The sequence below is a fragment of the Lethenteron reissneri genome, chromosome 52, assembly GCF_015708825.2.
Source record: "Lethenteron reissneri isolate LAM-NWPU_2019-01 chromosome 52, ASM1570882v1, whole genome shotgun sequence".
Lineage (NCBI taxonomy): Eukaryota > Metazoa > Chordata > Hyperoartia > Petromyzontiformes > Petromyzontidae > Lethenteron > Lethenteron reissneri.
Window position 1 is genome coordinate 9,701,069 of NC_083830.1, and position 21,731 is coordinate 9,722,799.

The 21,731-nt window shown below is 48.0% G+C and overlaps 1 protein-coding gene across 1 annotated transcript in view; it reads left to right on the forward strand.

Moving 5' to 3' along the window:
* LOC133355886 (septin-7-like) overlaps positions 1-21,731 on the forward strand; it is a 59,537-nt gene that overhangs the window by 16,703 nt on the left and 21,103 nt on the right. The window contains exons 3-5 of the mRNA XM_061573301.1: positions 6,653-6,759; positions 13,954-14,054; positions 21,102-21,236. Coding sequence (XP_061429285.1) covers positions 6,653-6,759; positions 13,954-14,054; positions 21,102-21,236 — 343 coding nt within the window. The remainder of the gene's footprint in view (positions 1-6,652; positions 6,760-13,953; positions 14,055-21,101; positions 21,237-21,731) is intronic.

Consider the following 21,731-nt stretch of genomic DNA (forward strand, 5'->3'; position numbering starts at 1 on the left):
TCTTTTAGTTCTCACAGATGCAATGTGCCAAATTAAGCTACAAACCAAAAATATCGTGGCATTTGTTCGTGTGGTCTTTGGTAAGCGGCCAGGGGGGTCAGCAGAAGAGTGAGCCAGGTTTCACTCGGAAGGCTGCAACTTTAATTCCTGGTTGGGGGGTTGAAGATAGCCTATCATCCGTAGGTGGTAAATACAATTAATACTGCTGTGTGGGGGAAGTCATTAATAGTTAATCTGTGGATAAACTCACCCCTACCATAACAATGTGGAATTTCCGCCACTGCCTCATCGCTGTTAACGGAAGAGGAGTCTGGTCTTGTTACTCATTTGAGCAGGAATTCACGTTGACGTCTTGTCACCAAATCACTTGCAACCTGGGCGAGACCATAAATGACGACACTTAAGAACCTGTTTTAATAACGTGGGGCTGAAGCACGGTTTCCAACGGCAGAGGCTCCGCAGTGCCAGCTCAGGACATGATGAAAACCCTGAGCCGCCTATCCACATCCGTGTGCGTGCGTGACTGCGTGCGTGCACATCTGCATCCTTACTCGCCAAGGCAGGAAGCAGAGTAACCTGAGCAAGACCCGAAGGCCGGAATGCGGCTCTGTTAACAGGCATCACGTGCCACCTGGGCCGCGGGTGCGCACACAGGCACGGAGAACCCATGGGCAGCCGACATTAGAAACTAAACTGAACTTTAATTTGTTTTATTTATTTTACCAGGTATGGCCCACCGAGCTGTGTAGCTCTTTGTCAAAAGCAACCTGGCCACAATTTACGTCTCAACGAAGTCCCTTATCATGTGGGCATGTATAGCAGTGAAATACTCCAAACGCACGTTGATTCTAAATGCGGAGGGAAACCGGAGGACCCGGAGAAAAATCCACGCGTCCAACAGGGAGAACATGCAAACTCCAAATATACAGCAGGCGTCAGGGCTGGGCTCGAACCCACGACCTCCTGCGTGCAAGGCGAGGGAGTTAACATCTCGCCACTGCGGCGCCCAAAGGGAGTTTCCGCAACGCAGAGCGAGTTTGGTGCCTCGAAGCCCGAGCCATTGGCCCAAAAATGTTTTTTTCGTACCACCCAGGGTGGCAAATCTAGAGATAAAAGCATTTTCTTAAAACATTTTATCACTAGATCACAAATATGTATGACAGCAAGGTCACCATGGTAGCTTTTTGTGAGAAAGAAAATTCTTTAAAGAAGAGTGCTGTAGTTTTATTGATGGAGAATATTGTTTTGGGTGAGGAAAAAACGTGAAACGAAATATCTACGGACTGTGAACATCAATGGGATACAACTAGCTTCATTGGGTGACAGCCAGATTTGTGGAGAAGTCCACCTGTTTCGCTTCTTACTCAGATTGTAAATGTTGTGGCTTGGCTCTCCAACACACCGGCGTGCTGTACTAGTGACGAATTGGCATGTTCTGTTTACGTGACAACCCTTACTAGTTGGCTGTGTTGGGTGGTGGCGGGTTTTAATGACACATTTATATATTTACGCGATCTAACCCAAAAAAACTATTTTGGCTAAGCTGTCTACCCATGGTGCAAACTTGCAACATTTGCCAACCCAGGTGATACCGACCCAACCCTCTCCCTGGCTCAGAGGCTGTCAGACACACAGCAATGTCTGGGTTTTTAGAGAAGCACTTGTATGTCTGCGTGCACGAAGAGGGAACGGTGAAGTGGCCGTTAGAGAGTGGAAGATTGCGTTTGATGTGATAATTTCTTCATTAAGGATCACTGGTCTCGATCTTTTTTTCAACTCATGAATTAAAGTTGGTTGTGCCTCATATATATTCTTCAACCTGTTCATTTGCGAATCAATTAGTTGTGATTCATGTAAATGTTTGTGAAAAACCACTGCTGGAAATGTTTAGATTTAGGCTACTGGAGTGAATGAGACGGTACGAACAAGATCGTACAAGTGAGAAAATGCAAATGGGACAAAAAAATAGGTAAATAATTTTTTTATCGAATGGCTGAATCAAATCATGACAATTCGCCAAATCTCAAGGGGAGAATAGTTTTATGCATAAGTACTCGGGCTGCCTGACCAGTCCCCTCTCTCTCTCTCTTTCCTGAGTACTGTACGTTTGTGTGGGAAGGAAACCGTGGGTGCTCGAAGAACAAGAGCACCCCCTCCACCTCCCCACGTATATGGTAGAAAAACCAAACCGACGCAAACGCACCAGAAATCCAACTTGGCTGGCCCTTCTGTCACCTTAGTAGCACTTCGCTGATCCCGTAGCAGGCGAGGTTTCTGGTGTGCGTGGTTTGAGCGAACCACCACCACCGGGCCTCTCTTTCTCGAAGGCGCTGGATATACAGCCGTGCGCCACCATACCCGGGGAATTCCACCGTGGGCCCCGTCAGCAATGGCGATTTTTGTGACACCTTGTCCATCGGGTGATTGGGAATGAGTTAAAACAACAACGATTCCGACAGCCCTCTTTGTGAACAGTAGTGAAGGCGACCCGTTATTATTAAGATGATTTTTTTTACCCAGGAAAAGCTTCACCGAGTCTCAAGACTCAGTGGGGTCCTGCCAAGTTTTATGGGTAATTTTTTTGCGGCGCCCTGGGAACTCCCTTGAAATGGAACATCCCTTTTGCAAGTGCGTCTTTCAACATGTATATAGCATACACATAATGACACGTATATTCAAAATATATATCTATATCTTGAACAGTATGGGGACATACAATGAATATTGTATCCAGTCATATATATAAATAGATGGTTCAATTGTGCACGCAGCCAGTTTATATAGATGTACAAACACGTCAAGGCTGTAACCGATAAATGCTAACCACAACACAAATAAAGGCTGTCTTACATTTTAAACAAACACAGCGTCTACAGTTTTAAGTCCGTGGGGACAAACTACGACGCTGGTTATTATTTTGGTAAAACTCTTTTGGTTGTAATAAATCATAGTTCTACTAAATTTTCGACGACTGCAGTACGAATGTTAAAGGAAAATGTCAATAAACAGACTGGCCAAGAGGCAGTTATACGAAGAGATGAGGCTTTCCTGCAGCACGGATTCGATTCTTCAATAGGTCATGGAGGTTGCATAAATCTACGTCCTGTTGAATGTGAGCAAAGTCGGGTAGAATAGATGAAGATGGCTTTCAGTAATTCAGAATCTTTATTCATGCTGGAGGAATCCGATGAGGTTATGAAGCTCTTTTTCACAGATGTCCATTCGAGGTGGGGTCAGAAAGCTACAACAACGAAGAATACAAACATACGATAGGAGTGCAAACTATAGGAAAGATAAGCAAATCACTAAAAAATCTATAATTTTATTTTACCAGGTAAAGCGCACCGAGGTTTAAACTTATTTTTCAGAAGCAACCTGGCCACAAATGATAGCTCAACTAGAAGTGGCTTGTGGAAATGTATAGCAGCCAAATAATCTAAATGATGTAAACGCATGCTTCTAAATGCGTGTGATAGAAAGACTGGTGCAGGACACGAGGAGAGAAGAGCGGTGGCTTCTCCAACCTTTTTGGAATATTGACCGTCATTGTAGACCACTGCCTCCCCCCCCCCTCCCCCACCGCATCCAACCCCCCACCTCTGGCCGCAAAATCACAGCTAAGGTTACTCGGACCACAAAACCAAGATCACATGTCCCCACGCCTCGAGTCAACGTGGTGTTCGAAAGGAATTTGTTTCATGTTGTTTGGTCGTCACAGTGTGTCCGATGACATTCCTCGTGCACATTTGAAATTTATCCTGCACGGTATCCATGCCACAGGCTGTGTCCCTTGAATAAAATTTCGCTGCCCCCTAGGGGACGGGGCCAACACAGATATGATTAAAGCGGACTCGACCAGAGGAGAGGGGAACGGCAAGAGAATCCGAGCAGCCAACCCCTTGTGAGGAATAACTGAGTGAAGTTGCTTTTTACGCGTGTGAACGCACACTGGGAGTAACATCACAGGACGAGGCTGTACTGTGGGAATTCGAAATTAATGCAGGGCTTTTGAAGAGTAGTTGCCGATGGGTCAGAGAGCCACCGACAGGAAATTGATGGGGGTTGGCGACCTTAGCCTTTCCACTACAACTCGTGGTCTCCTGACCTCAGTGACCACGGCGGCCCCATCCCCCTTCTCCCCCCCTTCGTCTCTCTCGGCGACGTGAGAAGTGCGCTGGTTGCATCTGGATAAGTGTTTGGTTTGTTTGAGCAGGGCAAATGGTAATTGCGTTTAAAAGTGCTCGAGAATAATCATTGACACGGGGCTACTCTGAGGAGGGTCATGTAGCCCACCGCCCCACTGCTTTTGCGTTGTCCGCGAGCACGCAAATGCCATTGCAACGTGGAATCTGGTAGCTTGCGGATCGCTGATGCAATGCCCCCATGGGACTCCTCTGAGCCAGCACTGCTAAGGGCCAGTTGTCATTGCTGGAGCAAGCTGGATTTGTGACATCCTGAGACCATGAGCAATGGCAATGATGTGTGGTGGTTTTCTTCCAGCGGTGGCTGCTGATGGTATCGTTGTCAGGACACCTGCCCAACACGGAAAACAGGATATTCCAGGCGTGACTAATGTAGTTCTTGCACATAATTGCAAATATGCTCTTGTTGAGTTATTATTACATTTAATTAATATAATGGGCACAGATTACATAAACACCATGCAATGTGTTGGTGTTTAACAGGGAATGGATGACTTGGATTTAAACATTTAGGATTTTTTATGACGATTTAGGATTTTAAAAAATATGTTTTTCAGATTTTTTAATAATTTACGTTCCATACCAATGTCAAATGTCTCCGTGCTAACAATAGTTACATCACCCCATGCCACGTTTAGAGCTACTTTTGGCAAGTAAAGTGTGAAAGTGACATTACACTAGTTCTGTCACTCCTGGGTTTTCAGATGAATCTAACACAACATGTATGTTTTCTATTACCTGAAATGTCCTAACTGCACTTGACTCTCAGATACATGGTGAAAATCGGGAACACATCCATTCTATTTAAGCAATCTTACCCAAACAACTCTGACATGGATAATCGTGGTCGCAAAAGCATTCGTGTTAAACTAACACAGCCATAGCTCATAATAATGTAGTGTACCATAGGTATGTCATTCACCTTGTCAGTTTTCCAGTGCCGTAGATACGTTGCTGCTGCTCACTGCCTATCTTTAAACACATAAACATCGCAGGACTAATGGCAGCCTCCAACTAAATTATTTGGGGATATCAACCAAATCCAATTTTCTTGAACAGCTCCACTTGTCCCATTCACACGATTTAAAAACATATCCACCGTTGGTGACATTGGTTAGGATATTTGACTGAACCCCAAGTGAATGGGTGGGGGGGGCTGATGGTGGTTTCATGTGGGAGCCACTGTTTAAACAATGTATGCGTGTTTACTCCCAGAACTTCCCGGGGTCTTGCCCTGCAGACCACAATGGTTTACAGTGAAATGCGGACTCGAAACATGCACAATGGCAACGGCCGTTAGTCCTCTGCTGCTGCCACTCTTAATGGTCGACTTGTTTAGACAACTTGCTGATCAAAATCCTGGTGCTTGCATCTGGCAGCCGTCGTGAGTGAGGTTACCTGTGGCGACGTTTGGGAATACGATGCAGTATACAGGCAAGGATACACTTCACTACCCGTGTTAAGTGTGGGTGGCGATTGGACAGTGACCTTTTGACACCATTCCCACTGAAGTGCAATGCACTTTGTCCATCAATTATCCAAGGAAGAACTTAACCACTTGTTCACAACACACCGCACTCCTTTGCCACTGGAAACGATCGCTATCCCTGCAAGTGATTTTTTTTTTTAAACTGGAGACATGCGAGGTTTCTCAAGGATTTCCACCAATTTCTCTAGATTGTTTTAACGTTTCTCTGTTGTTTTCAGTTAACACACACACAGGCTAAATTCAAACAGCTGTAAAGAAAGAAACATTACCAAGGCATTGTGTTCGACTCTCTTTTGTTCGGCTACTCTTCCCATGTCAGGCCAGAGACTCTTTTCAGCACCCCCTTCTTTAACGCTGTTGTAACTTACACCGAATAATATAAAGCATTACGATGTCAGTCACCTGTATCTGTCGGTAGGCTGTTGCATAAGATAAGTGGTTGGCTATGAAGAGCAAGGCACAAAAATGACTGTAATTTCTTTCCTTTGCACGAGGGTCCTTGCCAACCACGGGACGCCATGGGGGGTGGGGGGGGGGAATCATGCTCATTGCACAAATGCAGCGTGGATATATTTACCTTTTCCCATTCCGAGATGTCTGAAAGTTGCAGGGTGGGTGTCCCGTTCACTGCTGAATCTCGGAACTCGCAAGTGGTTGGGCATTAATTTTATATTGAGGTGTACCGCTGTTCTTTTTAAAGACATTGTAGTCACCGCGGAGAACTGTAGCGACACGCCCGCGCTTTGAGATAGCCGGCGCCAAACTGTGCAGCACTCTCCTCCCGCATGGCTTTGTGGGAGCTTCGGTACTGATGAAGTCTTTTTTTATTGTATCTTCCGGTTCCATTCCAATGACATACACGTACGGGATGATGACGTACACACATGTCATCAGAACGGAATCGGAATAAAACTGATGTATGGGGAAAGGCTTAAATGGTCGTTGTTGATTTTTGTGGCAGGCGAGTCTGGCCTGGGAAAGTCGACGCTGATCAACTCGCTGTTCCTCACCGACCTCTACGCGTCCGAGTACCCGGGGCCCTCCCAGCGGGTCAGAAAAACCCTCCAGGTAAATGACGTGGCGTGCTGCAGCAGGTATTAAGCGAGTCGTATACTGGTATTCCATCGGTTTTATTTTGGAGTGTCAATCTTTTATCTGTTTTGCTTCGGTAAAGTAGATTTTGTTCGCGGACGACGCTCCTCTCTGTTAGTGGCCTTGAGCCAGTGGTAGAAGTCACTCTTTGCATAGGACAGCTGTTTTTGAATCCCCACTATGTTGTGATGCTCGTGGAGTAGGAGTCTGGGATGTGCAAATCTCGGTGGTTCTGGCTCGGTGCTCCAACACCCTACATCCCACATTTATTTTAATTTATTTTTACAATTTCTGTGTCTTATTTTGTTTACAATTTCTGTCTTTTTTTTCACCAAATGTATCCCAATCGTGATATCGGCCTCATGTCATTTGACGAAGCAAGCATTCTAATCTCACGCGAAGCAGCGCAACCCTTTGTGTGCGAGGAACGGCCCACAGAAACGGATATCACAGAGCTACCTCTGAGATCCTTTCAAGCGACTTCTGGTCCACACAGTCGTAGAATGCAGCACTTTCCCACCCGCCCTGCCACCGCAATTAATGTTCATCGCATTACAGTCAAACCAACATTTTAAATCCTTCATGCTTAAAGTTAGTCTAAGTAAGGGATTTTTTTTGCGTGCAGTCATTAGCAAAATGGCTGAAACCACGAACTGACTACACTCAGGACCTGGTTTCATCACATGCGGCTGAAACCTGGCTTCGAACTCGGGTTCTCAGCGATGGCCGGTTCAACGTTTTGACCTCTTAGCCACCCGCGCCACCTCAACTGAATCCCACATTGTATCACCACCAGCCCTGTGGAGCCACCTTTGTTGTTTTTGCTGCTATGAAAATTGGTTCATTTGTCCGCTGCCGTCTCTGTAATTGAAATGGATCGACTTGTTTGTGTGGGCTCGGCGAGGCATTGTGGGTCGAGGCAGTGGGGGGGGGGGGGCCTTTTCAGTATTTGTGCATGGCATGTGACACCACATTCCGTGGTGCATTCCATTGCCCCCAGTCTCCTCCTGGCTCATTGGGCAGAACGTCTTTCAGCAGTGTCTCAACGCAATGTCCCGCAGCCTTAGGACCTTCACCCCATCCCTCTTCCCCGCCCACCAAGCGTGAACAAAAACAAAGTTACAAAGTGCGGGTCTTCATCATGGCCTTGACAGCCTTATCAGGTTCGCTGCCGACCTCAAAGTTACAAGGAAAATAATAAGTAGTTACTCGGGTAGGAACCATTGTTTTAGTTGTGATGTTTATAGTTTCCTGGTTGATCAACGGGGTCACCTTATCGCCCATTTAACTTCGGTTGTCCTGTGGGAGGGGGGGAGGTGGGGTGAGTACTTGCCAAAGAAACGTTGCCTCTTCACAGCTGCCCAAGGGTCATCCATGAAGATGAGCATTGGCCCATTGCTCGCTGTAGATCGACTTAGCCGGTGTTGACCACCGTGAATAATGGTCAAATGAGAACCCTGCGGTGGTGACTCATGGGTCGGCAGATGGACACAGGCACCTAAATTGATGTATTTACGACGTAGCCATCTGTGGCTTTTCAAGGCAACTAAATTTCAGCTTGTAAAACATCTATACGTGTGTGTGAATTCAACAGTATTAATATTTAACATTCTTAAAATATCCCACTTTGGAAAAGCGTACATAAGCACAATTAAGTAAACGGTGACCTTGTGGGCCCGGTAAGCGAGTTCATGTTTGTTTTAGTCACGTCGCTCTACGACCTATCTTATAAATCACTGCAGGTAAGGAGGCATCCGTTTCGTCGCCAAAAGAAAAAATATTCATCGCTTTGACCAATGAGCCTTCAGAGCCAGTGTTGGCCGCTCGTGTTTTGTTTCACGTAGGAAAACCCTAGACCTGTTTTAACTTCTCAGAGTCTTATCAGCAGGGTGTTACCGAGAACCTTTCGTAAGAATGCCGCAGTGGAGGCTGATGTTATTGGCTGGAGCCATACGTACAGCTCTGTACCCCCCAAAAGTCTTGTTCAACAGCTCACAGCAACGTCTGAACGAGAGTATTCAAAGCTGCCTCCGCGGATTGTAGGCAATACGTGTTTCCGAGACGGCGCTTGATGATGTCCCTTCCCTGCAGGGAGAACCTCGTGTGGTGTAAGTTAACCACCTCTTGCACTCAACAATAGCAGGGTACACCCCCATTATGTGTACACTCTTGACTACAGTTCAGTGTCAAAGTCAATGCCCCATTATTACTTCTTAAACAATTTTAAAACAGGTGTTAAGATGTTAAAGCACCAAACTGAAACCTTTGCGAGGAATCATGTCTGCATTAACCACATGTACTTGTTTGAGACGAGGCTCTAAAGAAAGCTGTCTCTGGTGTGGACCAATCAGTTTCGAAGACAATGCACATACTGTCAGAGCATGTTTTTTTGTTTGCATATTCACCACAAGTTTACGTGGCTAATGCAGACATTCTTGCAAAGGTTTCAGTTTGGTGTTTTAACATCTTAACACAACTGTTTTATTGCCAGAAAGGGGAAAACCTTATTATCATAATTTAATACTGGCAAAGGAGGTCTCATGACGTTTCAAAACAGTTGCCGAGCACAGGGCCCAGAGGCCGAAAACACCAAGCGGCCAGCAACAATCAGCACTATCAAAGTTGTAATCGATAAAGAGTTAGCACGTTTCTTGATTTGATCAAGAAAAATTGACGACAGGAGGAAATTACAAAGTGACAGCAGAAGAAGCAGACGGAGAGAAGTGGTCAGGAGCCGCAGCGGTGGCGGTGGAACTCGGTGCCGATGAGACGAGACAGTCGGTCCGTTAGAGTCCTCAACATGGGTTGGCGAATCAAGTTCATGGGAACCGTGTTGCCAGTTGTCATGCGCGCACGCTCTGATGCTGTCGTGTGAGTGTGTGCGTGAGCCCGTGTTTACGCTATTCCCGTTTTAAAATAGCTCCAAATCGACGGCGACTGCTTCTACAGCTCCACATTGTGCAGCTTGATTATTTTTTCAATTTTCCCACGAAGCCCGAGGAAGCATTTTCCCAGACCGTTAGCACTCTGCGCTGTTTTCTCTCATCGCGATGGAATGCGTCCCACCGCTGAGCGTGGCTTGTCGCTGTAGAAATCCCCAGAAGCCGTATCGTAAAGTGCACAAGGTGAAGTCTGTAAAGCGCAGACATGTTTTATGGATCAGCAACAGAACCACTTTGGGATATGGCACTCCTATCAATAATCATCATCACTTCTGCATTGTGGTTTAGTAGGCGGGCATCCTTGCAAGTTTGTTAGTAAACTTTGCCACTTTCGTGGATGTCTACTGGCCATAGAATCGTCCTTACCCTCCCCCCATGGCCAGGCTTATTGCCATGCTAGACAGAATCCCCTGTACACACGTGTCAATCAAGAGTCGCCTGCTCAAACGAGAATCGGGTTGATGCTCGCCCTCCAATGGCGGCGTGGAGCCTGTGGCGGTCATTCCGAATGGGGTGACTGCTTGTTGACTGCTGTTTTTAAATTTAGGGGCTCAGTGCATTTTTCATCACCCTTAGCTTCTATATTTTTTTCAGAAGCGACTTGCCCACAAATGGTGCTCACGAAGTGGTTTACCGGGTGGAAATTTGTCAAATATTCTACTGGAAATGCACGTTGATTCTAAATGTGGCGGGGGAAAAACCAGAGGACCCGGAGAAAAATGTACGCGGCCACAGGGAGAGAAACATGCAAACTCCAAATATACAGGCGTCAGGGTTGAGATCGAACTCGGGACCTTCTGCATACCAGGCGAGGGAGTTAACATCTCGCCACCGCGGTCAAGGCCAACATCAGTGGCATTTATCAGCTTTGTGAAAAGAATGCGAAACGGCCAGATTGACCAAGGGCTCGGGAAGGCCTTCATCTAGCCATGGATTTACAAAGACCTCGACATATCCGTGTTAATACCTGAAGGTGTGTCCTAAGAACAAAAGGGCAACATTTGTGCAGCGTACGCGGTCAAAACATCCCTAAGCAGGACACCGGCATTTTGACAGATACGAGACTGAGAGAAACCATTCTTAAACCCGTGCGTTCTGGAAGGAAATATGTTGTGATGCCAAAACAACACGCCCCTCACACAATAGAGCCTCAGGCATAATTTAATGTAAATGTCACAACCACAAAAAAAAACATAGCAGTAGTTACGTCAGTGTCTGCCTCGGCTCGATGAGCAATGGGGTTGGGGGGGGGCACTTGGGTCAATTCCTGCACCTCCGATTTCGCACGGTTGGCTACGTATGGTGCGAAAGAAGTTCATCATACATTTGATCATCGATTATCAAGCGCGCGGTTATCCGGCTTCCACCACCCTGAAGGTTGAAACCAGTCTGGCGATCGGCAGCATGTTCCCGTGACAAAAAAGTATATAAAATACACTACATTATACACTGCATGCAACTTAAACAAAAAAACACTGTACTTTTATATATCGACCCATGCAGAGTCTTGGTGATCGGAGTGGGTAAGTACGGTACAGTAAATACAGTAACTTTTAAAAATAGGATATTTATTTTTGTCTATTTGTATGTTCATGCCAATTTTATAGAGTAAACTAATTTAAAACACTAATAAAGCATAACTACAACATTTAATACAAGCATGTGCAAAAATAAGCAATTTTAAATTATTATTAGTTATTATCCGGAATTTTAAAAAATCTGGCGGATAATAGATGATCTACTGTCCATACATACATTGGCAGCCCTCGGCCAGATGGAGATTCTACATTTCTATGACGGGGCCATTCTCCCCATAAAAAAAATGTTGGCTTTTCGCAAGGCGGTACTTAGTTTATAAACTTTTTGAGGGACGATGTTGCGAGTGAACGAGCTCCGCACTCGCCGTGCACAGAGCGCTTTTGCCACAAGGCCACTCGGTCAGATGAGCAACTGTACGTGTATCGTCCTCTTGTCGATCCACTGCTGGATGGGGACATCGCCACATGGTGTTGGTTGTGGGGGGTTGTATGACTAAACTTTACCACGCTGGTCAGTGAGGGTTGGTGAAGGATGGGGAGGAAGCATAGACATCCAGTACAACAATGGATTTCCTGCACACTGCCCGCGACTGCTCACCACGTAGTGTTGAGCCGGGTGCTTGCCCATCCCAGCACTATCCAGGCTCAAACTCTTCTTAGCCTCTGAGGTCTGATGAGATTGAGCACATTCCGGGTGATTTAGTCACAGAATGAGTAATTATGTTGCTGCGGGTTTAACGCTGCTTTATTACGCTTCCCTGTACGGTGCAGTACTGTATTATCAACTCAGTACAACCGCAAATGTGTCGTTAGTGTTAATCGTGGCAGACTCGTACATAGTCCTATTTGTAGCAGTGTGACCAGTTTCAGAACAATTTTTTCCTCTTTTAAAAATGTCACATCGAATTGGGTCAACCGTAAAGGGGCTTTAACCAAACATAGCTTTGCTATGCCTGAGGCCCCAAGTGTTTAACCCCAGCTCATCAACCACCACGGTCCCATAGTGCCAAACAGCTCCTATAGGCTGCAAGAAAAGCCTTAAAACCCTAGGATAGACGCGACATTGTTGTTGATTTCACCGCACGTCATGTGGTGCTCTTTCCGCACGGGTGCCGTGGTGGTGACTGCGGCCCGTGGTTACCGCATCCAGTCCTCGTGCAACACAACACACGCACGGCCCTTTCTGTCAATCCACTGCTGGATGAGCGCCTCCCCAACGGTCTAACAACATGGGGGTCGTTAGACCATACTTCACCATCAGAGGCCGCAATCGGGTACCCGATAATCATACCCGGCCGGGTACGGGTACCCGTTTGCGACCCTGGTGCGGCCGGGTACGGGTAAGGGTAGGCCGTGAGTCACTGGTGAGTAACCGTTTGTCACTCATTTTCCAACGTCTTGTCTCTTCTCACAATTCAAGTTCCTAGAATCAACCCACCCGCGCCTGCAACATGGCGTCATCCCAGAGGTCGCAATCGGGTACTCGATACCCGTACCCTACCCGATACCCAGCTACCCGTACCCGGCCGGGTATCGGGTAGGGTACGGGTACCCGTTTGTGACCCTGGTGCGGCCAGGTACGGGTACGGGTAAGGAATCAAAACCCGTTTGCGACCTCTGTTCACCACTCCGTTCAGTGCAGATTTGGCGAAGAGGAGGGGCATAGACGTGGGGGCATAGAAGTGGTTTGTACTGCCTCTGCTGTCCACAATATAGTCCTATGGCAACCTGTCGTGCATGGTGGTCCCTCATCCAAGCACTATTGAGGCTGACGCCTACTTGGGTAATGACGTCATTTCGGAGGGGAGGCGCACACTTGCCGTGGTGACGGCGTGAAATGACAGTAACTGCCAAAGCAGAACTCGAGCACAATTGGTATTTAAATATGAAAAAAGGATAAGGAGAAAATATCCATCGTTAGAGAATTGAACATTTCTGGTCATTAAGCAAACCGATGGTGGCGGTCAGTATTCAAACCCGCGTTGGGCTTTCTCTTAGATCTGTTCAGCCTAAAATGAGTACCGATTGCAATGCGGGCATGAACGTCGTATACCTGTAATTCTCCACCTTGTGGTCCACAGACGATCGTTGGTGGGCCGCAAGGCCGTGGGATGTGGGCTGCAGAACTATTGAGGATACGATGTTTTTCACAAAAGGCCAACATTTGTTACCGCATGGTGGTTCCACAACATAGATTTTGAGGGTTGACGGTGGTTCGCACAGGTCGAGAAAGGTTTTGGAGCCAATGGGGAGCAGCGGCGAAGTGGTTAGCATGCCACGCTACGAACCCGGCGACCCAGGTTCGATTCCCGCTCACGGCCAACACCAGTGATAATTATTTGAACCGGTCCTGGGCCTCCCCTAGGTCGACTGAGCCTCAAATGGGTACCTGGTGCAGTGTGTAAATATGGCCAGTTGGGAAACAAAAACGGCCCGGCGTGGTGCTGGCCAACCGCCCCCTCATGTGCCACAGTGCCGCCTTCATAGATGATCGCTGACAGCACTTACCCTAACAGTCTGTTATAGGCGATACGGGGGATTTTTGTCTTTGGTGCCCTTGACAGAGACAATCGGGATGGAAAGGTGGCCGGGTATGCGTTGCGTTTGTAAGAGCTGCCTCGTCGTGCGTTTCACTTGCAGCCCCTTGCCGCGACGTTCCGTGAGGCCAAATCTCTGCGCGTCTCTTGCAGGTGGAGCAGTCCAAGGTGGTGCTCAAGGAGGGCGGCGTGCAGCTCACGCTCACCATAGTGGACACGCCAGGCTTTGGCGACGCGGTGGACAACAGCAGCTGGTACCGTTAACGCACAGAGCCACGGACAAAACACGGTAGTTGTGCGGCTTGTGCAATGCGAAGCCACGCTCATTACTTTAAAAAATAATGTATTGTGGTAAACCCACAAGCCTGATACAATGCACCAATGGTTTCTGGGAAGAGAGGGACAGAATGACCGCGTGGACCGCTCATTTATTTTTAAAACCTTTTTCCTCAAGCTTCATCTTATTGATATTGCTGCCACGCCATAAGATGAGGGGTCCATTTCCCATACCTCTGATTAGTACGGCTGGAAACGTACGTTCCGAAAGAAGTTCATACGTACATGTACGTATATTTGGAACTCTTTTAGAACAATGCAAACCATCGTGTCAGACAACGGCCCATGGAAGCAGATACCACAGAGCTACCATTGAGATCCCTTCAAGTGACCTATGTTCCAACAGTAGGGGACAGCACTTTTATACCTGCCCTGCTACTGAGAGTTATGTTCATTACGTGACAGTAAAACTGATCTTTTAAATTCTCAGCGCTGCGCTGAATGATATTCATGAGGTTGGCGGACCTTTCCTTTAACTTGCTTGCTCGCACAACCTCGCCTGTCTGCACACAGACGCATGATTCAATTCCCTCTCGGTATTTTACTGATGTGGGTTCAGCATGCTTACCCTGATGTATGGCAATTGGTCCTCATGGAATGCCAATTAGTAGGTAGTGGGGCTTGTGTTTGTTTCTCAGTTTGCTTGCATTCATAATCGGTGCACACACACGGCCACACGCAAGAAAAAAGATCCCCCGTGTATCCTGGAACAGACTGTTGGGGCAAGTGCTGTTAGCGAGTAGCACCTATGAAGGCCGGCACGGCACATGAGGGGGTTGGTAGCCAGCACCACGCCGGACTGCCTTTGCCTCCCGAGTACTTAAGGGATGCCCAGGGGATGCCCAGGACCGGTTAAGATATTTGTCACCGATGTTGACCGTGGGCGAGAATCGAATTCGGGTCGCCGGGTTTGTAGTGCTGACCGCTACACTACCACTCTCCATACGCATGCACGTGCACACGCACATGCAATTACAATCGCCATTCGCCACTAAGTGGCGGTGACGTCACCATGACGCTTGTGCCAGGCTATGTGCACGTTGAGGCCACGTGATGTGTCGGACGCCCTCTGGCAGGAGGTCACGGGGCAGACCCAGGTGCCACGGGTCGACTGACTAAGATGACTAGCTGATGCACCACCTGTGCCCCCTACTGTGCCAACTTGCTGTGTTTTAGCCACCCGGCACTCCGCTCGTTGTGCTGAGCATCGCTCCTCCGCCCTCCGTTGTTGCTGGAGGGCGACTGCCTCCAACTGCCCAGTAGCGTCCTTCACGAGCCTCCTCCACAGAGGCCGATCTTGACACCGCTGGTACCAGTCATCGGCAAGTCCACTCAGCTCCACATCATCCTGTATTACATAACTCCATCGCTTCTCTAGCCCATGCCGTGCCCGTTTAGCCCTCTCGATCCGGCCGAACAAAAGCTGTTTAGGCATGCGGTGGCTGGGCATGCGGGCTACATGACCCAGCCAACGCAGCCTTCCCTGCCGGAGGTGCTCACCGATGGGACTTTGCCCAGATCTTTTAAGGATTTGTGAGCTCCTCACACAATTCAGCCTGGTTAAACCCAGGATGGATCATAGGCAGGCCAGCCTAAATGTTTCTAACCGGCGAAAGTGTTCCATTAGGGGGGTCCACGTTTCGCAAGCGTAGAGAAGGGAGAGAATGACCGTGGCTGAGAAGACCTGAAGCTTCGTGCGGAGCAACAGACCCGGTAGCTTCCACACAGCGTTACGCAACCGATGAAAAGATAATGCTGCTCGACTGATTCGGAGTGAGGCCTCTGCTGTCAAACCGGAGCCGGTCCAGGTATGGGAAACTCTCCACTCTCTCCACAACTGCCCTATCACTAATTGGGAGTTGTGGGTGTGGAGTATCCGATGGTACAACATACCCCAGGTGCTTAGTTTTGGTGGGGCTGATGGTAAGTCCCCACCTCTTAGTGGCAAGCTCCAGGTTCAGCAGCAGCGCCTCCAACTCCTCCTCTGAGTGAGCAGCAATTACCAGATAATCGGCATACATAACATGGTTGAGCAATAGGGAGCCATCCTTTGACCTACGTGGTCGAAATAGATGTTAAATAATGTGGGAGCCAGAGGACATCCCTGTCACACCCCAAGGTGTACAGGGAATGGCTCTGACTCCCGGCCACGTAGTTTTACCCGGGCCCGCTCACCATCATGAAGGTCCTTAATGATCGTGAACAGTGGGTCAGGGACTCCGAAAGCACGAAGAACAACTCAGAGCCCAGGCCTACTGATGGTATCATAGGCCTTGACCAGGTCAATAAAGCAGAGATGTAGGTTTTGTTGGCATTCCCTACATCTCTGCTGTAGCAGACGGACAGAAAATATGGCATCTGTGCAGGACCGCCCTTTCCTGAAACCGCATTGGGGATCCGCAAGCCTCTCCTCAGCGTGCCTAGCAAGGCGATGTTGAATAATCCTTGCCAGGACCTTTCCCGGCACACTGAGGAGTGAGATGCCCCTGTAGTTGTTACAGTCTGTGCAGTCCCCCTTCTTAAAGAGAGTGACCACCAGGGCATCCTTCCAATCCTGCGGAACCCGTCCAGTGGTCCAGACTGTTGTTATGATGTCATGTAGGGTAGTCTGTGCACAAATGCCTCTCTCCCTCAGCATTTCACTTGGGAGATCATCTCTGCCCAATGCCTTTTCTGGTCTGAGGCTCTGGATCGCCTTCAGTACTTCCTTAACAGATGGCACCTCAGCCAGCCACTCGCACAGGGTGACTTCTTCCAGTATTTGAGGCACCGCAGCCTCAGCAGGGTCATCCCCACTTTGTCTCACGATGTTTTCCAGGCTGAGGGATTTCCCCTCCCCCAGGACCTCGCAGAAATGCTCAGCAAATCTGCAAACCTGTTCCTGGGGGTCGGAGATTGGATCACCGTTATTTCTCCTAATGATGGTAATAGGTGTGGTGCTACAGGTTACTTTTTTTATGGAATTAAAGAGCGATTTGTGATTGCGGGCCATTGAGGCAGACTCCATCTCCTCAGCGACCCGTGACCACCAACCATCCTTGCAGTGCCCCACGGCTCTCCAAATCTCCGAGCGAAGGCTGCGGTAAGCCTCCTCATTCTCTGACATAGGATGCTGTTGACGATGAGAGTGGGCCTCAACATCAGGTGGAGTGGGGGACTATGCCAACCCCAGCCGCAAGCGTTGATGAAATTCTATCTTGCAACTTTTCATCAGCTAGCTGAGACCATGCCACAATGGGTTTGAATGGGGTCCTGGGTGTACACCTACCATCGGAGTGGAAGAATGGCAGGTGCATCTTACAGATGACAAGTCGATGGTCAGTGGGCAGATCCAGCTCCACGGTAGGTCCTGGTGTTAAGGACCTGGGCCCGCATCCGCTGTTCCGTCACTATGTAGTCCAGCAAATGTTCTTGCTTGGACCCGGCATATATCCATGATGTTGTGTGGATGCGCCGATGTCGGGACTGCGTGTTAGTAATTACAAGCCCATGGGCTACACAAACATCGAGCAGCCTCCGTCCGTTGTTATTGAGCTGATCTGGCCCATGCCTTCCAATTACTCCAGACCAGGTGATAGCATCATGACCAACTCGGGCATTAAAGTCACCCAACAAGAGGACAATTTAGCCAGCACCTGTGACAGGAGGTCATAGAAGGCATCGGACTCATTGACCTTGCCTGTTGAGGAAGTACTGAAGGCAATCCAGATATTTGTCACCGATGTTGGCCGTGGGCGAGAATCGAATTCGGGTCGCCGGGTTCGTAGTGCTGACCGCTACACGACTGCTCTCCATACATACACACGCACGCGCGCACGCACATGTGCATGCAAACACACATGCGCACACCCTCGCACTAAAACAACAGCGCGGTCGCAGTGGTTTTGCACTCCTACAACCCAGCGCTTGGGAGGCGGATCGCACTCGGGAGATCACGTGCGGCAGACACCCAGCTGCTTGGCCTTTACGATGCGGTAGGGTAAGTAGGTTGCATACCGACTTCGTACAGTTTGTGTTATGCTTGCATAAGTACAGAGTGTTTCGTGGGAGGTACTCGGGTTTCCATCGGCACGTAGAATGCTGGAACGAAAATCACGCTATGCAGGATGGGCTCAAGAAGTGTTCATACTCTTAGGTTTTTTCGGTAAAGTCACGTAGGTACAAAAATAAATAATAAAAATTTATAATACAAATAATAGAATAAATAATAGAAAAAAAAAATCACGACGTTTCGGAGGCAACACAAGCTTCCGTCTTCAGCTTCAAATCTAGAATCAAGAAGTGTTGACTAATTTAGGACCTACAATGGGTCAATGTTATCAGTTTTATTATCATACGATACAGGGTGTCCATAAAAGTATCATTTGCTCATTAAGAATTCTAATCGGACAGTAGCTTGAGCTAGACCAGTAAAATTCCACACACAAACACGCTTGAGAGTGAAGATTCCGTCACATGAGTTCAACATACATACATTCCCCTACACCTCCACGGCATTGGTGACGCACGTCCTGTCGAGATTCCAGACAGTCCCCAGGTGTTTGCCAACATCCTGGTTCCGATTGTTGAGAATGCTTTTGTAATATATTCGTATTTTCACTTTTCCAAACTGCCTGTAATCGTAGCATTCGACAATGGCACATTGTGGGGCCGCTTGCTCGCGGTTTTGCCACCTGTGCCACGAGTATCGCCCAGTTCCAGCGAAAGACAAACACCTTATTAGTACAGGTAGTCCTCTACTTACGATGCAGATGCGTTACGACGACCCCATCGTAAGTCAAAAATATCGTAAGTCGAAGATGGCCTAGCCTACCCAGGAGTCTTAAAGAATGGTGATCATTTAGCAAAACAGAGCAATTTACAGTACCGTACTGTATAAACTATATACTGTATGTATTAATTACAATACTGTATTGCAAAGTCAAATGTAAAGTAAAAAAACAAGGTAAATTCTTAGCCTACCTATATGAACTGCAATTTAATAGAAAGTTTTTTTTAGGAAACAATCCCATCTGCTATAAAAAGCAACGTACAGTATCGTACCTCGTACGCTGCTGCGTTTGCCTGCCGGGCGAAATTTTTAATATTTTACAATTTGGTCGTATCGCCATCGTAAGATCGAAATATCGTAAGTCGGACCATCGTAACTCGGACTACCTGTACTTTGACACTGCGTCCAACGGTGTTCCTGCATTCGGAGGGGGAGAGGGAGACTACTAACCAGCGAATCTTTATCAATGCAATTCCGTATTTTATGAATCACTCTGCGATCCTGGCTGCGACCTGCCAAGCAATCTAGAATTATCGTTTCAGAAAATGCCTTTACATAGTTTAACACGTAGCAAGCTTTCGCTACCAATATCATCCATAATCCAGATTTTTTGGGTTAGATCGCATAAATATATAGATGTGTTGTGAAACCCGCCACCACCCGACACAGTCAATTAGTAAGGTTTGTCACATAAACAGAACGTGCCAATTCGTTACTGGTACAGCACACCGGTGTGTTGGAGAGCAAAGCCACAACAATCTGAGTACGACGTTTTGCCAGTAATTGAAGCTGGTTGTAATTACTGGCGAAACGTCGTACTCAGATGGTAAATGTTGTGGCTTGGCTCTCTAACCGGTGTGCTGTCCTAGTAACGAATTGGCCACGTTCTGTTTACGTGACAAACCTTACTAATTGGCTGTGTCGGGTGGTGGCAGGTTTAACGACACATATTTACGCGATCTAATCCAATAAACTTGTATTATGGATCTTCTTCTTCCTAGCGTTGTTCCCGCTGTGGCGCAGGGTCCGCTTTTCGGCATTGTCTTCTCCATTTGGCTCGGTCCAGGGCATCTTCAGGGGATGCGTTGACCGTCTTCATGTCTTCCTTTATTCGGTCCATCCATCGCTTCTTCGGACGTCCGCGTGGACGGCGGCCCTCTGACTCAATACGCACGGCAGTCTTGGCCACTGATGACTCTTCACTTCGCATCACATGGCCGTACCACCGAAGCCTTGCCTCAAGCATAAACTTGTATTATGGATGACTTTACATAATTAGCGTAATTTAATCGTGTTAAGTCCTTTTTTTGCCAATGAGCAGCTGGGTAACAGGAGCTCTCAACCAGTTATCCGTTTCGGGTGTTTCGAGATATTAGGCTTGAGCGTTGCCACTCTCTGTGCACTCTTGTGAATGTTGTCACAGAGTTCTCTTTAGTGCACGGAGTTGCAGCAGGGAGCAGTTGCTGATAGCATCCCCACGCTCAAGTTACCGAACAGCTGTAGCGGGAATCGAACTGTGTCGACCCTGTACATAAACTAGACAGATGGATGAGCGTGGTGACCGCTAATCCACCCAGCTGTGTCATCACAGTGGGAGCGAGACACGTGGCTACAGCCATATTGAACGTGCACTTTTGTCTCGCCCCTTTCGTTCGTCAATCTTGCTTTACGAGACTAGTCCCAAAGTTTATCATTGAAAGTATGTATGTGTGCTGAAAGTCTTTCTCACAGTACGTAGCCATCCATGCTAATTGGAGGTGCGAATACACAGTCCCAAAGGTTTGCTTGAACCTCCGACGTGCATGTGGTGCAGACTTGTTTGTGTAGCACAGTAATGTTGGTGATGAGCTCTGCCGCATCACTGCATGTCTTGGTCTTACACCCACCAACCACTCACCTGACACTCACCACTCAATCACCAGACGCTCATGAGGCGGAGGTGGGGGGGGGCTTGTGTTCGGCGTAGGTCGTTTGACCTTCAGCAGTGACTGATTGACACCTGGGAGCATTCCGATTGGTCAGTGATGACAGGCAGACACAAAACGGACAGTAGCAGCATGCCTGCCCGGGCATCGTGCCGGTCACACTCATCTGCTTGTGTGCGCCGTGGTTGCCTTATTAGGTGCTCGCTAATGGCCCCATCAGTCAGTAAGACAATAGGGGTATCTTTGTCTACCTGTGTGTGTGTGAGCAGCTGGCAGTCCATCATCGACTACATCGACAGCAAATGTGAGGACTACCTCAATGCGGAGGCTCGGGTCAACCGGAGACTCATGCCTGACAGCCGCGTGCACTGCTGCCTCTACTTCATCTTCCCTTCCGGCCATGGGTACGTGTGTGTTAAAGCATGTGTGTGCGTGCGTCCACGCATGTGCGTGTTCACGTATGTGCGTGTTCACGTACGTGCGTGCGAGCGTCCACGTGTGTGGACGCTCACTCGCACGTACGTGCACATGGACGTACGCGTGCGTGAGTGCGGTTGGTTGTTGTGGTAGCGTGTGTAGTGGTTAACGAACGGCGCGACGAACTAAAGTCGTTGATTACCGGCTCGGGTAATGACATTGTGGATAAATAAATTGTCCCATTGATATAACTGCTCATCCTGAGCTATTCATGCTTTGATACTTGCTTTGCCTTTGTACCATTGGCCTTTTGGCATTCTCTGGTCTCACACTGGTACAGAGAAAAGGCCAAAAAGAAGGCTGTCTCTGTAGTCCAGTCGGTTTCAAAGGCGATGCATATGTAATATATTATAACTCGCTTCACGACCCGGCTTCGCCCAAGACTTGGATTCTTGTCTTGGATTCGTACACGGCCTACGCGG